The following is a 14,992-nucleotide window of genomic DNA, read 5'->3' as shown; positions in this document are numbered from 1 at the left end:
AAATCCCACGGACAGAGGAGCCTAGCGGGCTACTCGCAAGAGTCTGACACAACTGAGTGACAAAACAACAACAAAAATGACTTGCCGCATTCTTTATTAGAGAGTTGAACAATGAGGTCTAGAATTTAAGAAGGTGTTCTTTTGGAGATAAAGATGAGAGTGGTCATTAGCACAGGACATCCAGTATTGTCTTTATAGCTCTCATAATTGCACAACTAGAAGTAGAACTCAGCTTTACCAGCTGAGCCACAGTGGAAGCCCAGAATTAGGATTCAGAACCCAGGATTACGTGTCACATCAGTCCATTTAGACATATAACTTCTGTAAAAGACTGCTGAAACACAGAAACTTAGAGGTGACAAAATTCGAGGGTGGAAATTAACATGCAGAGCTGTCTGTGTTCTGAAATAAAGGTGATAGAGGTGAAGGATCTATTACTTCAAGAGTTCTGCTTGTTGACCAGCAGAGGGCAGGCAACAACACGGCTCAGTATCCACAATTTCTGCTCTGTGTTGCCCCTCAGGCCTGGAAGTTCAGGCCTTCTAGAGGTAAAAATGTCCAACTTTTGTTCCTAGTTAACTGTTAAGATTCAGGGACACGTTTGTGTTTTGCTTGGTCTTACGATTCGGAGACTGGAGTGGAAGGAATGGACATTGGTTCATGGCGATGGTGCTGATGAGCCTGGTTGGTTCTGTAAGGCAGCACTGCCACTCTTCCACTATTTGATTTGAGGAGCTTGTGAAAACCTTCCTATCACAGTTGGGGTGGCAGGACAAATTATCAGTATTTCTTTAAACTAACCAGGACTTACTTACAAGAATAGGATTTAGGCGGGAACATTTAATTAGATTTAACTAGGGGATGCAAGAAAGATCTTGGAACTAGGGTTATACTATTTCTGATTTACAAACCTTCAATGCCTCCCAGCTGACAAATGACATTTATAGAGAATATACTGTATGCCAGGTATTGTTCCTATTTAATCCTTAGGCCAATCTCAGTTACTATTCCTGTTTTGCAGATTAGGAAACTAAAGCACAGAGAAGTTAAGTAATTTTTCTGAGGTTACTATGGAGGAGACAACCTATATGCACCACCATTCAATCCCCCTGTGTATTTTAATTGTTTAATTTATTTATTTATTAAACTAGTTTATTTTTGACTGTGCTGAGTCTTCGTTGCTGCATGTAGGCTTTCTCTAGTGGTGAGCAGGGGCTACTCTCTCACTGCAGGGCCCGGGCTTCTCATTGCAGTGGCTTCTCTGGCTGCAGAGCATGGACCCTAGGGATGAATGGGCTCAGTAGTTGTGGCACGTAGATTTAGTTGCTCCACAGCATGTGGAATCTTCCTAGACCAGGGATCAAAACCATGTCGCCTGCATTGGGAGATTGATTCTTAATCACTAGACCACCTGGGAAGTCCCCCAGATAACTTTTGAATCTAATTAGTACATGGGTTAGCATGAATTCGCTAGTATAGCAGTAACATAATTTAGGAAAACATAGGTAGAGACGCTTTTAAAAGTTTTACCTCACAGCATCTACCTGCTGTATTGAGAAATATGGATAATTGGTTATTTTTAATTACTTACTGATAACTGACAGTGTTCAAGTGTTCCTTATTAGATCAAAAAAGTTCCTCTAAAAATATGAAGCTTTGATTACTGATATAATTGAACAACTTAATGAAGGCTAACTTAATTGACCTGGCAGTTTTAGAGAATGCTTACATTTAGGTTTGGTTATGCTTCTGAAAACATCTGTTGTACACTTAGTAAGTGAATTATTTCTTTCATCTTCATTGAATTTCATCTTCTATTTTATCCTCTTTTCATCTAAATGAAGAATACAAATTAAGGAGTATGTTCATGTAGAAAGTCGATTGGGAAAACCTTCTGTTTCAGAAACAAATAGTACATTGTCCCAAGAGGTTTTTATTTTCCTTCTTACAACTTCTCATCTCCTAACTACATTTGTGTTCTTTGGCATTGACTGAATAGCATAACCAGAAATCAGTCCTAGACAACTTTGAGCAAAAAGACTTGGTGAGAAAGAAGAAAATGAAAACTGATGGTGAGGGCAGATTTTGAGTTTTTATAAGCTCTGGGTTCCACCCTCCTTACCGTGGATAATTAAGAGGTAGCTGACTGTTCTGGCCAGGTCAGTGGGAAGCTGACAAGTCAGACTGTGGATTTTCCCACATCATCAGCCTAGGAATAAAATTGCTATATATTTGTATCTAAGTTCAAGAAAGACTGACTTTCCAAGCCAGCCACTGGTTTGGGAGAAGAGAATGCTGTCACCTTCATAGAGTTGTGAATTATAAAAGACATTTCTGTTGGGTTACTGCATGTCCCTTGGGGTTTGTTTCATTTATAACATTGCCTCAGGCCTTTCGCGGCATCCTGTTGGAATGACCTCCTTTTCAACCCTGTGCTGGCAGCTGCAATGTGGCTCTTTCCCGGGGATCCTTCAGGCTGCTCACGTGACCAGCATGAACTGCGACCCCTTTGTTCCTTACCCAGATGATCAGTTTTCCTTCATTTTTTTTTCTATTTAATAACTTTGCCTTATTTTCTGTCCTCTTTTTCCTCTTCACTTCCCTTTTTATTTCCTACATACACAAGACTTTGGGTGGCAATTTAAATTTTTTTTATTGAAGTATAACATCAATGCAGAAAAGTACACAGATCATAAGTTAGCTCACTGAATTTTCACAGCATGAACATACCCATGCAGACAGTCCTCAGGTCAAGGAAGAGAACAGCACCAGAATCCCAGCAAACCTCTCCTGTCCCCTTTTCTGGTTACCATTCTTCTCCCTTAAAGAGAATCCTTATCCTGACTTCTACAGCTTTGCCTGTTATTAAATCTAGAAATGGAATCAAACCATGTGTATTCCTTTCATTGATCATTTTTGTGACTTGTCCACATTACTCTTTATTCCTGCTATGTAGTATTCCATTTGTGTGCATAGTCCACAGTTTATTCTGTTCTTTGTGGGCGTTTGGATTGTTTCTAGTTTAGGGCCATTATGAATAGTACTGCAGACATTCTCATACATGTCTTTTATCAAAAGACATGACATATTTCTGGATATTTACATAGAAATGAAATTGCCAAGGCCTAGTGTATCCATCTAACCATTTAATTTAAGATTCATGTCAAACACTGCATGGGTGATTTTTGGTGAATTCTTGGTAGGAAACATTTGTAAACATATAGATTCAGCTTCAGCAAGTCTAATCTTTGGCTATGAAAAATGCCTTTAGTTAAATGTGTGGTAGTTTTAAACAGATGACTCCTTTATACAACAAAATTGCCGCTCAGTCATGTGTTTCATTAACTTTCTTCCTAATGTGTCCTTTTATCCAGCATTTCAAAGCTGAGTTGGTGGGCCCATTCTGTAAAAATCTTATGTATTTTGACAGTAATAATTTACAAGAGTTAAGATTTCATGTTTGTTACACGGCCTTTAAGTAACAGTGCAGGGGAGAGTGATGTATTGGTGCTTGACTGTCATGCTCAGTCAGAGCTACAGAGGCTGGCACTTGTATTTGTACAAATTTGTACCAAGACACCTGCAAAGGTGATGAAAGACAGGCTCTACACCAGAGGGTCTCCAGGAGAAGTAACCAGGCAATTGTGTAGCCGAGAGTAGTCTTCTTGTTCTTTTTTTAAAATCAGGACTTTACAAAACTTGTTTCATGGATGCTTCTGAATAAGTTTAACCTAATGAGTATAGAAATGTGATTGTGATATCATATGCCTTCAAAAGGGAATAACATCTTTGAAGGAAAGTTTATTTGTGAAATAAAATGTTCCCAGTCATTCTGTGAACATGTATGGGGTTAAGTTGACTTGCTTTGACCATAGTGTTTTGGAGACCTTCAAGAGAATTTCCTTACCTTCCATCAAAATAAAACAAAGCAAAAAAAAGAAAGAGGGAGTAATTAAAATTTGATGGTTATAAAAATATAGTAATGGAACCATCAGATTCACTTCCCATGTTAGGTAGATAGCTTTCCTTTAGAAGAAAGTCTTTTGAGTAGGGAAAGGAGGATTGCCATTCCAGTTGAGATGGTTTTGAAACAAAGTATAGTAAAAATAAATAAATAAAAGAATGAGAGAATAAAGGATTCATTTCTGCCAAATTATTCTATGTCTGAGTATTCTGTATTATTATTTCTTCCAGTCTTTTTTTTAATAGTGATGTATAGACATACTGATAAGAGAATTTAATATCTTGATATAGAAATATTGGGTTTCATTCTATTTTGAATGACATTTAGAACTCACACTGAATTGTTCAATTGAGAAAGTATTGCTGATAATCTGTGTTGTCCTGTACTTGGCTAAGCCCTAGATGACATAGAAATGATAGTCCCTGTCCTCAGAAAGCTTACAATCTAGTGGGTATGGCATGTACAAATTACAGTGTAAAGCAATGGCCACAGTGAGAATTCTTGAAGGAAAGGAGAAGGCAAGTAGACCCATTTGAAATGAGTCTTAAAGGATAAATCGTTTGGCCTGGAATGGCCTTTTGCTGATCTTGGCAGTGAGAAGTAAGGCTAAAGGGAAGCAGGTAATGAATTTGTACCTGATATGGTATCCCAGGTGACACAGTGGTAAAGAATCTACCTGCCAAGGCAAGAGATGCAGGTTCAATCACTGATCTGGGAAGATCCCCTGGAGAAGGAATTGGCAACCTACTCCAATATTCTTGCCTGGGAAATCCCATGGACAGAAGAGCCTGGGAGACGACAGTCCATGAGGTCGCAGAATTGGACACGATTAAGTGACTAAGCAGCAACACAACACAGAACAGACCAAGAGCATTCACTTTAGATCAAGTTAAAAATTGAGTCTTTGCTCAGTGTTGCTGTCTGACCTTAAACAGGTTGTGTCAACCTGTCCCAGCTCATGTTCCTCATTTACTTAGTGGGGACAGCACCCATGTCACTTGCCACAGCGTTGTAGGAAAGATGAGATCCTGTGCAGAAGTGTAGCTGCACTGCTGGAGGACCGGGTCGAGCTCCATCGTGATGTGACCTCCAGCACCTAACTCAGGAGCCAGAGGAGAGCAGGCTCTTGCTGAACTGACAGATTCTCTTTGAAAGATGGCTTACTTTATACTTGCTTCTCCCTTTATTTTTGTTTAGGGTTTAAAAGACAACCTGTTTGCTTCTGGGACATCCAGTCTGACAGCCAGCAAGCAGCTGGTTCGTCCAAGAATCACGAGAATCTGCCTCAGGGACCTGATCTTCTGTATGGAGCAGGAGAGGGATATGAAGTATTCCCGAGCTCTATACCTGGCCCTCCTGAAGTGACCACAGCCCCGGCATCCAGACCCTTGCTACTTACTGCCAAAGAAGACGTCAAGAGCGTTGTTGTGCAGTCCTGACATTTCGTTTCTAGAAAATAATCACCAGTAGGGGAGACCATTGTTTACAGTTATAAACTTTTACTAAATTGTGCTTATATATCCCATGAGGTTCTTAATGACTAGGATTCAGCTTTGTCTCCTGAAAATTGGTTGTGACATACGGTTTCCACCGTAGTAGGCCTCTGCCTTCGTACATGTTTAATTACAGCAAGGCTCTGTTTGTTCCTGCCTGCTTCACTTGTTAACAGGTAAGGTGTCTCTCCCTGTTACATCCTGCCCTGAGATGCAGGGGGACAAGAGGGGGAGTCTTTACTTACCAGGAAACTATGTATTTCATCCTACATGGAACCTGACTCAAAGCATTAGGTTTTCTGAGCTGGAATCAGAAGTTGCTAAGCTAACTGTGACAGTCACCTTCTGTGGTTGAAGGTGACAAGCCACAGGGAAAGACGCCATGGTGGTAACTTAGGTCAGCTGAGACCCATTGATGTCAATACATTGACAAATGGTGATAGTTTGTGCCCGAGGTTCCCTGGTTCACGTCACTACGTGCTGCTTCTGATACCAAGGGGACATCCTTGTCAGGGAAGGATGCTATACATTGAAGCTGCTGGTATACCTCATTGAAAAATGGAAAAGATAGCGAGTACACAAAGGAATGATGGGGTACTGCCTCCAAATTGATGGAGGGAAAATGAAAATGGACTCGTAACAGGAAATATGCTTTATACACCTAAGAGGAGGCAGATCTAATTAGAACTCCAAAGCAGCCAGTACATATTTTGTTGACAGGGAAACAAAAAAAATCTCAGCCCAACCAAAAAGGAAAATGTGTCAAACATTTTCAAATTACAGTATTTCAAAAGAAAGAAGTTATTGTTTTGTGTATTGCTTTAAATCTCAAGAAGGATAGTTTTATAAACTCTTTTAGCCTAAGTTTTAAGCATCTTGTTGCATTTAAAAAAAGTCCTAATTGATGATTAGAAATTTTTAACAATGGATTCCATTTTGGGTTCTGTACACAAAAGGTAATGTCAGCATCTTACTCTTGAACATCTTGGCTCTGCATATATATTATGAGAAGCATGTTACATGTATACTCCTCTGAAGAGGAGGCTGACATTTTTCAAAGCAAACCCTCTAATTTTTTTTAAAATTCGACTTTTGTGGCATGTAGCTGGTGAAAAATAATAACTGTAGTTAGAATCACATACAGAAAAAGTGAGTAAATCCTCCAAAGAAGGTTTTTTAAAAAAGGGGTTGGGGGAGGAAACTGTGCTTCTTAGAAAAAGAATTCAGGGGAGAGAAAAAAAAACCTCAAGTATGTTATTCTTCATCCTGTTCTTCCCTTTGGGACTGTTATGGCCATATTCTGACTGTAGTAAGTTTTAAATTGGCCACATTTTCTGTTTCAGCAAGTTATTATGTAAAAATGCTATAAATTATGTATATGTTAAAAAAAAAAGTCCTTTAAGAAGAGATCTATACCTAAAGTTGTTTTTGTATATTGAAAACAAGCTTAGCTTTATTTTTTGGTAAAGTGCAGCACACTCCCATATTTGTGTATAATCTTCTTGATCAGATGTTTAAAATTATTGCAAATACTTCATTAAAATAATTATTTTATTATAAGAATAACGTTGCATAATCACTGACTTGGGCAACATCTCTGGAAGTCCGCCCATGAAGCTGGGGGCTGGGCAGAGAATCTTTCTTGGCTCGGATTGTTACTCTGGAGAATGAGCATTCTAGAACCTCACTTCATATCCAAGCTCCTGTATCACTTTCTTTGACATAGTTGTAAATTTGCATGGTATTTGACTCACAGTGAAAGCTACGCATATTCATTACAAAAGCTTTTCTTGGCCCATCAGAGTTTTCTTACAAAGGTATTCCTTTTTCCAAATTTAAATTTATTACACATTTTAAACTTTGGGTCATGGAGTAGATCTTACACACAAAAAGACACACACAGTGGGCCCAAGGTATTCCTCCACTCACTTTGCAGAATGGTGTCCTGGGGCCAATTTGATCTCTTAAGTGAATTCTCTGTGACTCACATGTTGCTGCCAATATTTTAATTCACAAAAGTATATTTCCAGTTCTTTTGAAAAATTAGATGATCTGGAGTCGTTAGTTGTACCCATTTGTGTGACGACCTTCTGGAGTCAAACCACTGGCTGTCTAGATGTGAGGGGATTGCACAAGTTTGCAATCCCTTGCCTGATCCCTTTAAGCACTGATGTTTGAGGCTCTCTGCCTTCATAATATATTTACTTTGTGGGATGAAAACTAAAAGAGCAAAGTGCCAGAAATTCTCTTATCTATTTACTGTTTTTTAGCAACTTTATTGAGACATGTTTTACATATAAAATTCACCATTTTATTTGTTTAATTTTAATATGACTAATGGACCTTTTAAATTATTTCTTCGCAGATATCTGTAAGATTCTTCTCTTTAAAAAAGTGAATTTAACTTTCTTTCAAAGCCTATATTTGTCTTTTTCTTTTTTTTTTGAATTGAATGAAAGTTTCAATTCTATAGTGCTTTATTGTTTTACAGTTTTCAGAAATTTCACATATATGATTTCATGTAATCCTATAGTAACCCTTTTTTCCCTACCCCTTTATTGCCCCCTTCCCTCTCTCCACTGGTAACCTCTAGTTTGTTCTCTATATCTATGAGGCTGCTTATTTTTTGTTTTTATTCACTAGTTAGATTTCCATTGGTAAGTAATATCATATGGTATTTGTCTTTCTCTGACTTATTTCACTTAGCTTAATGCCCTCCCATCCATGTTACTGCAAATGCAAATTTTCGTTCTTTTTATGGCTAAGTAGTATTCCATTGTGTGTATACATATGTGTGTGTATACACACACACACACACACACACACACACACACACACACACCACATCTCCATTCATCTATTGATGAACATTTTGGTTCCCTCCATACGGAGTTGGTGATGGACAGGGAGGCCTGGCATGCTGCGATTCATGGGGTCATAAAGAGTCGGACACAACTGAGCCACTGAACTGAACTGAACTGATACCTTGGCAATTGTAAATAATGCTGCTTTGAACATTGGGGTGCATGTATCTTTTTAAATTAGCATTTTGTTTTTTTGGCTCTATACCCAGGAGTGGGATTGCAGGCTCATATGGTAGCTCTGGTTTTAGCTTTTTGAGATAACCTTCATTTTTCCACAGTGGCTGCACCAATTTCCATTCCCACCAACAGTGTATGAGGGTTCCCTTTTCTCCATATCCTTACCAACACTTATTACTTGTGGGTTGGTTGGTTGGTTGTTTTTTGGGGTGATACCCATTCTGACAGGTGTGAAGTGATATCTCATGGTGGTTTTAGTTTGCATTTCCCTGATAACTAGTGATGTTGAGCATATTTTCATATGCCTGTTGGCCATCTGCATTTCTTCTTTGGAAAAATGTTCTTCTGCCCATTTTTTAATTGGGTTTTTTGTTGTTTCTGTTGTTTTTTGATGTTGAGTTATATGAGTTGTTCATATATGTTGGATATTAATCCCTTATTGGTCATATCATTTGCAAGTATTTTCTCCCATTCAGCAGGTTGTCCTTTTATTTTATTGATGATTTCCTTTGCTGGGCAAAATCTTTTAAATTTAATTAGGTTCCATTTGTTTTTTTTTTTTTTGCCTTAGTAGATGGATCCAAAAAATATTGTTGCAATTTATGTCAGAGGGTACTCTGCCTGTGATTTCCTCTATGAGTTTTATATATTCAGTCTTATATTTAGGTCTTTAATCCATTTTGAAGTTTATCTTTGTAAATGGTATTAGAGAATTTCTAATTTCATTCTTTTACAAGTAGCTGACTGGTTTTCCCAACACCATTTATTAAAGAGACAGTCTTTTCTCTTTGTATATTCTTGTATATTCTTGCTGCCTTTTTCATAAATTAATTGACCATTGTGTGTGTGTTTATTTCCTGTTCTGTTGATCTGTGTGTCTGTTTTTGTGCCAGTACCATACTGTTTTGATTACTGCAGCTTTGTAGTATGGTCTGAAGTCAAGGAGTATGATTCCTCCAGCTCTTGTTATTTTTTCTCAAGATTGTTGTAGCTATTTGGGATATTTTGTGTTCCCTTACAAATTTTAATATTATTTGCAGTTGTGAAAAATGCCATAGGTATTTTGATAGGGATTGCATTGAATCTGTAGATTCAGTGCCTTGAATAGTATGGTCATTTTAACAATATTAATTCTTTCAATTCAAGAACATAGTATCTTTCCATTTCTTGGTGTCATCTTCAGTTTCTTTCATCAGTGTCTTATAGTTTCCCAAGTACAGGTCTTTTACCTTCTTAGGTAGGTTTATTCTTAGGTGTTTTATTGTTTTTTATACAGTGGTCAGTGGGCTTGTTCGTTGATTTCTGATAGTTCATTGTTAGTGTATAGAAATGCAACAGATTTCTATATATTAATTTTGCATCCTGCAAATTTATCAAATTCATTGGTGAGCTCTAGTTTTCTGATAGCATCTTTTTTGTAATATATCATCTGCAAACAGTGACAGTTTTACTTCTTCCTTTTTATTCTAGATTCTTTTTATTTCTTTTTCTTTTATGATTCTGTGGCTAGAATTTCCAAAATTATGTTGAATAAAAATTAAAGCCTGTATTTCTTGAAATCTGCTTTGAGGTAAATTTTGTTTCATTAGAATTTTGGCCGAACTTTATTTAGAATTAAAACCATTTATACTAGTTATGTCATAGTTGCAGTAAAAAAAAAACAACAACCAAAATAACCCCACAAGCAGTATTAGGGCATATTCTTTAGAAAAATAAGGAACCAAGATCTCAGGATGATTGAGTTGGACTTCATACCTACTTGTACAATGAGCCAACTAAGTGTTTGTGAAACTTTAATGTTAACAGAAGTCAGTGATTCTACAGGAAATAAAAGTATAATATATCCTATGTTTATATATGACCTGGTAGCCAATTTTTGTTTGTAACGTCACTAGCTTTTCAGATATTTTCATATGCCTTGCTGCACTGAAACAACTTTTTTTTTTTTTTTTAAACATTTAGGCACAGTTAACATCTAATAAGCAGAGTAATTCTTATGTCCATGGCTTTGCCTATTAAGTTTCTTGTAGGGTTGGAAGTAGTAATGAAGCCGTGCTGTTATTTTAAAATTTTTAATTGAAACTATTATAGATATTGTGAACAATCAAACCATATAAAGGGCATGCCAAAGTAATTCTCCTACTAACAGACTGCAGAGGTCCTGTGCTCCCCTCCCTCGGTGCACCCACTTTTTCCAGTTTCACATACCTCTCACCAGACATAGTCTGTATACACAGAAGCATGTAGTTGTGGGTTCCTCCTTTATTTATGTATGGGAGCATACTGATCTATCCATTGCCATTTTCACAATCTCATTATTCTTGTTCAGTTTATACTGTGTTCCAGGCCAGGAATCCTAGAAGAATCTTGCTGCAAATCTTTGGGAAAACTACACTGAAATTTTCCTTGAGGTATTTTAGTCTCAGATTTTCTTACTGTTTAGTAAATTTTCTTTTCTCACTAGAAGAATCCAGTGATATCTGAGTGTGTGTCAACAATGTTCCTCTACCAAATAGGCATCATGAAAAAATCAGCAAGGGGAGTAGAGGTTTCCTCTGGTAGGAGGTAGGGAGAAGGAAAGGGGAAAAATCACCTAAGCTAAGAATTGAGTGTGCCAGTTATAAAGTTTCACTGACAGGACCCTCCCGCCATGAACACTAGGATTGCAAGTTAACCTGAATTGAGGGTCACTCCAACCTCTTTTTTTGTAAGATTGACATTCTTCATTTAAAAGTAATAAGTAGATCTTAATAGGGATGATCTAAATTTGGGTTCCTGGGAGTCATTCCTAAAGGGATGCTTGATCCCGAAATATTCATTTTGCAAACTTGTAAAAATATTCTGCACTATGGGGAGCAAGGGCTTCCCTGGTGGCTCAGACAGTAAAGAATCTGCCTGCAATGTGGGAGACCTGGGTTTGATCCATAAGTTGGGAAGATACCCTAGAGGAGGCATGGCAACCCACTTCAGTATTCTTGCCTGGAGAATCCCCTTGGACAGAGGAGGCTGGCAGCCTGCAGTCCATGGGGTCACAGAGAGTTGGACACAACTGAGGGACTAAGCATGGGGAACAAAGATGTGTAAGACAGAGTCCATGTCCTCGGGGGGTTCTCTAGTCAGAGATACGGACTCAAGATACATAAACACACTAATAATGCAAAGTAGCATATATTCCCTGAAGAGAGGTGTCTCATTATTTGCACTGGGCATCTATGTGAGAAGCTAACTTGGGAGAATTGCCAAAATTACTGAGCAGAATCAAAGCTAGTGCGGAAATGTTACCTATGAGATTTAGACTGTAGGACTCATAACTTTATGGTTTGTCATTTTAATGGAGGCTTTACCTGAAGATGAGAGGAAGGTAAAGATTTGCTGGTTGATTTCTTGAAATCTCCTGACTTAGGTTTATGCGTGTGCATGCATGTTCAGTCATGTCTGACTCTTTGTGACCCACGTGGACTGTAGCCCGCCAGGCTCCTCTGTCCATGGAATTCTCCAGGCAAGAATACTGGAGTGGGTTCCCGTTTCCTTCTCCAGGGGATCTTTCTGACCCAGGGATCAAACCCACAAGCCTTGCCTCTCCTGCCTTGGCAGACAGATTCTTTACCACTGCACCACCAGGGAAGCCTGTCTTAGAGTTTCATTTCCCCACATAGAAGTGTGAAGTTGTGCCAGGCGGTCTCCAACGAACCTTTTAACTTTCAGATGGAGATACAAGTATCTCACAGGGTGCTTCTTAGGAGTGTTCATTCCTGTCAGAGGAGACAGTGGTTGCTGTTAATGCTGAGGAGAGCAATTGAGTAAAGGGTGTATCTTGTCTTCTCCGTGTCTTCTGCTGTTATCAAGAAGTGTAAGTTGCATGTGGTGCTGGACAGACCCCAACCAAAGAACCATTCAAGTGCCCTTCTTGCTCTCTCCCGAGCTGGATGAGGGTCCCACGGCTGCCATAACAAATTGCCATAACTAGGTGGCTAAAAACAGTTAAGTTCTCTCACAGTTCTGGGGGCCAGAAGTCTGAAATCAAGGTCCCATGGCAGGCCCACGCTCCCTCCAGAGGCTCTTGGAGAACCTTTGCCCTTCCAGCCTCTGGTGGTTTTTGCTGGCCTTGGCTATGGCAGCAGGACTCCAGAGTCTGCTTCCATCTTCACCAGGTCTCTGCGTCCTCGCCTCTTCTCATAATGACATCAGGCATGGAAATCAGAGCCCACTGTAGTCCGTCCAGTCTGACCTCATCTTGACCCTCAGCTAACATCTGCAAAGACCTTATTTCTGTTTGTTTTTTTTTCAATTTGTATTTATTTTTTAACTTTTTATTTTGTATTGGGGTGTAGCCAATTAACAATGTTGTGATAGTTTCAGGTGAACAGAAAAGGGACTAGGCCGTGCATACACATATATCCATTCTCCCCCAAACTCTCCTCCCATCCAGGCCGCCATGTAACATTAAGCAGTGTTCCTTATGCTCCGCAGTAGACAAAAACCCTATTTCTAGATCAGGTCCCATTCCGAGGTTCCAAGCGGACATGAATTTGGGAGGGGAGACACTGTTTACCCTACTACAGGGTGTAGGATGAATACTGTGTATGATTTATATTCCTAATACTTTGTTTTCTGCCTCTGACTTAGTAATGAAAAAACGTCATCGTTATTAAAATGAAAAGGGGTTGATTTTGTGTCTCAGGTACAGGTAACTCAGAATCTGGTGGTCTGTTAAGACCCCTGTCTTCCCCTTCTCTCCACTTCTCTCCTCTTTAGGCTCAGAAGTTTCTAGTAGGTGACTCTGTTCTGAGCAACATGTCTGATGTGGTGTAGACTGCCATCCTGCTGTTTACAGAAGTATCTTCAAGTGACTGTCTTCTGAAACCTTTTGAGGTTTTACATGTTATGTACATGTTGACTGTTCTTAAGTAAATTCTCCACACTGTGAGCAAATCATAAGTTTATTTCATGTGGAAATACAGATTCTAACAGGTGTCAAGTATTAGACTTTTTTTTTTTTAATAAAAGTGAATTTGGGCCCCCTCTTCAAGAACTTCAAGAGAGTATAGGCATGCCTCATTTAACTTGTTAAAGAATGTGCTTTTCCTACTGCAGCTTTCAAAGGCCAGCCTCTGTCTACTTCTTATGGATTTACTGAATAACTAGGCAAAACAGTTGCTACGGGTTTGGGGGAAAGGCCCTTAGAAGAAATCTGCATTTATTCTAGGCAGAACCCCACAGGAAAATCTATCAAGTGTTATCTGTAAAGGTCAGAAACCAGCAGGATCTGCCTGAAATGTTAATGGAGGCTCAATCATCTAGCAGATTCTCAAACTTGTTTTCATGACATAGTCTGCAGTTACCTCAAGGGAGGATTCAAATCTCAGGTTTCCCAAGATGAAATTTTAATCCATCTTTTTAATAGATGAAGACACAGGCATGAGAAAAGGAGAAAAAGATATCAAATTAAGCAAAAGGGTAGGACGTTGCATCTTCTTATCTGGTTTCATCTGTTTCAAGGCTAGTGAATGACATCCATTGCTGAGGTGCAGGCTAGGTTACAAAGATGAGAGTCCATAAAACAAGGATGTTGATGTGGTCCCATCTACCACATTTGTGTGCAAATCCACTTAGAATCAAACCACTTATTTGCAGCCCAAGGTTCTTGATATTTCTGAGGCTATTCAAAGGTTAGCTGGTCCAATATTCAACTAATAAAGGAACTCCCGTTGGCATCCCTGAAGCCAAGGTCCTCTACTTGAATAGCTCCAGTGGTGGAAACCTCACTGTCATCACAGAATCCATAATTGAACTAATATTCCTTTGTTTTGTCTTGGTTTGATCTGAAATCTGTCTCCCTATAATTTAATATTTGGGAACCTACATTTGTTCTTCAGAGTTAAGTGATAACAGCAGTTTGTTGAGCGATGACTGTAACAGGGACTAGACCAAACTCAGCATTCTCCCTGCGCTATCTAAACCATCACCCTCACAGCAGCCTCAGGAGGGAAAGCAGCTGGGAGTAGCTGGCTGTTCACCAACGTCCCTTTCTTCCTGGGCTTAACCACGTTTCTGAGTCTCTCTGTCACTGAATGTGACCTTGGGTCTGAGGTCTGGCCAATCACATGCAGGCAGAAGTGATGTGTCAGCTGTCAGAGCTGGCTCTTGACAACGTGCTGTGACCTGCTTGCTCTTTTCCTTTCTATCAAGACCCTGCAAGGCTCGTGACGGCAGAGCCACCACATGGAAGGAGCAGTGGTCACTGAATTGTGGCCAGTTGGAGCAAAGCTACTTGCTAATCAAAGATACCTATTTTATTTATTTACTTGGCCGCACCACGTGGAATGCTAGATCTTAGTTCCCTGACCAGGGATTGAACCCCTGCCCCCTGTATTGGAAGCTCAGAATCTTAACCACTGGACCACCAAGGAAATCCTAAGAACATTCATTTTAGACTATACACAACTGAGAAATAAACATCTAATGTGTAAATCACTAGCATGATGTAACTATCA

General features: G+C 39.2%; 1 protein-coding gene across 1 annotated transcript in view; it reads left to right on the top strand.

Moving 5' to 3' along the window:
• Positions 1–7,017, top strand: part of TAF4B (TATA-box binding protein associated factor 4b) — an 89,325-nt gene extending 82,308 nt beyond the window's left edge. The window contains exon 15 of the mRNA XM_061130736.1: positions 5,162–7,017. Within this exon, the coding sequence (XP_060986719.1) occupies positions 5,162–5,329 (168 nt within the window). The 3' untranslated portion in view covers positions 5,330–7,017. The remainder of the gene's footprint in view (positions 1–5,161) is intronic.
• Positions 7,018–14,992: the final 7,975 nt, after the last annotated feature.

The sequence above is a fragment of the Dama dama genome, chromosome 27 (genome assembly GCF_033118175.1).
Source record: "Dama dama isolate Ldn47 chromosome 27, ASM3311817v1, whole genome shotgun sequence".
Classification (NCBI taxonomy): Eukaryota; Metazoa; Chordata; class Mammalia; order Artiodactyla; family Cervidae; genus Dama; species Dama dama.
This window is presented reverse-complemented; position numbering and strand designations above follow the sequence as displayed.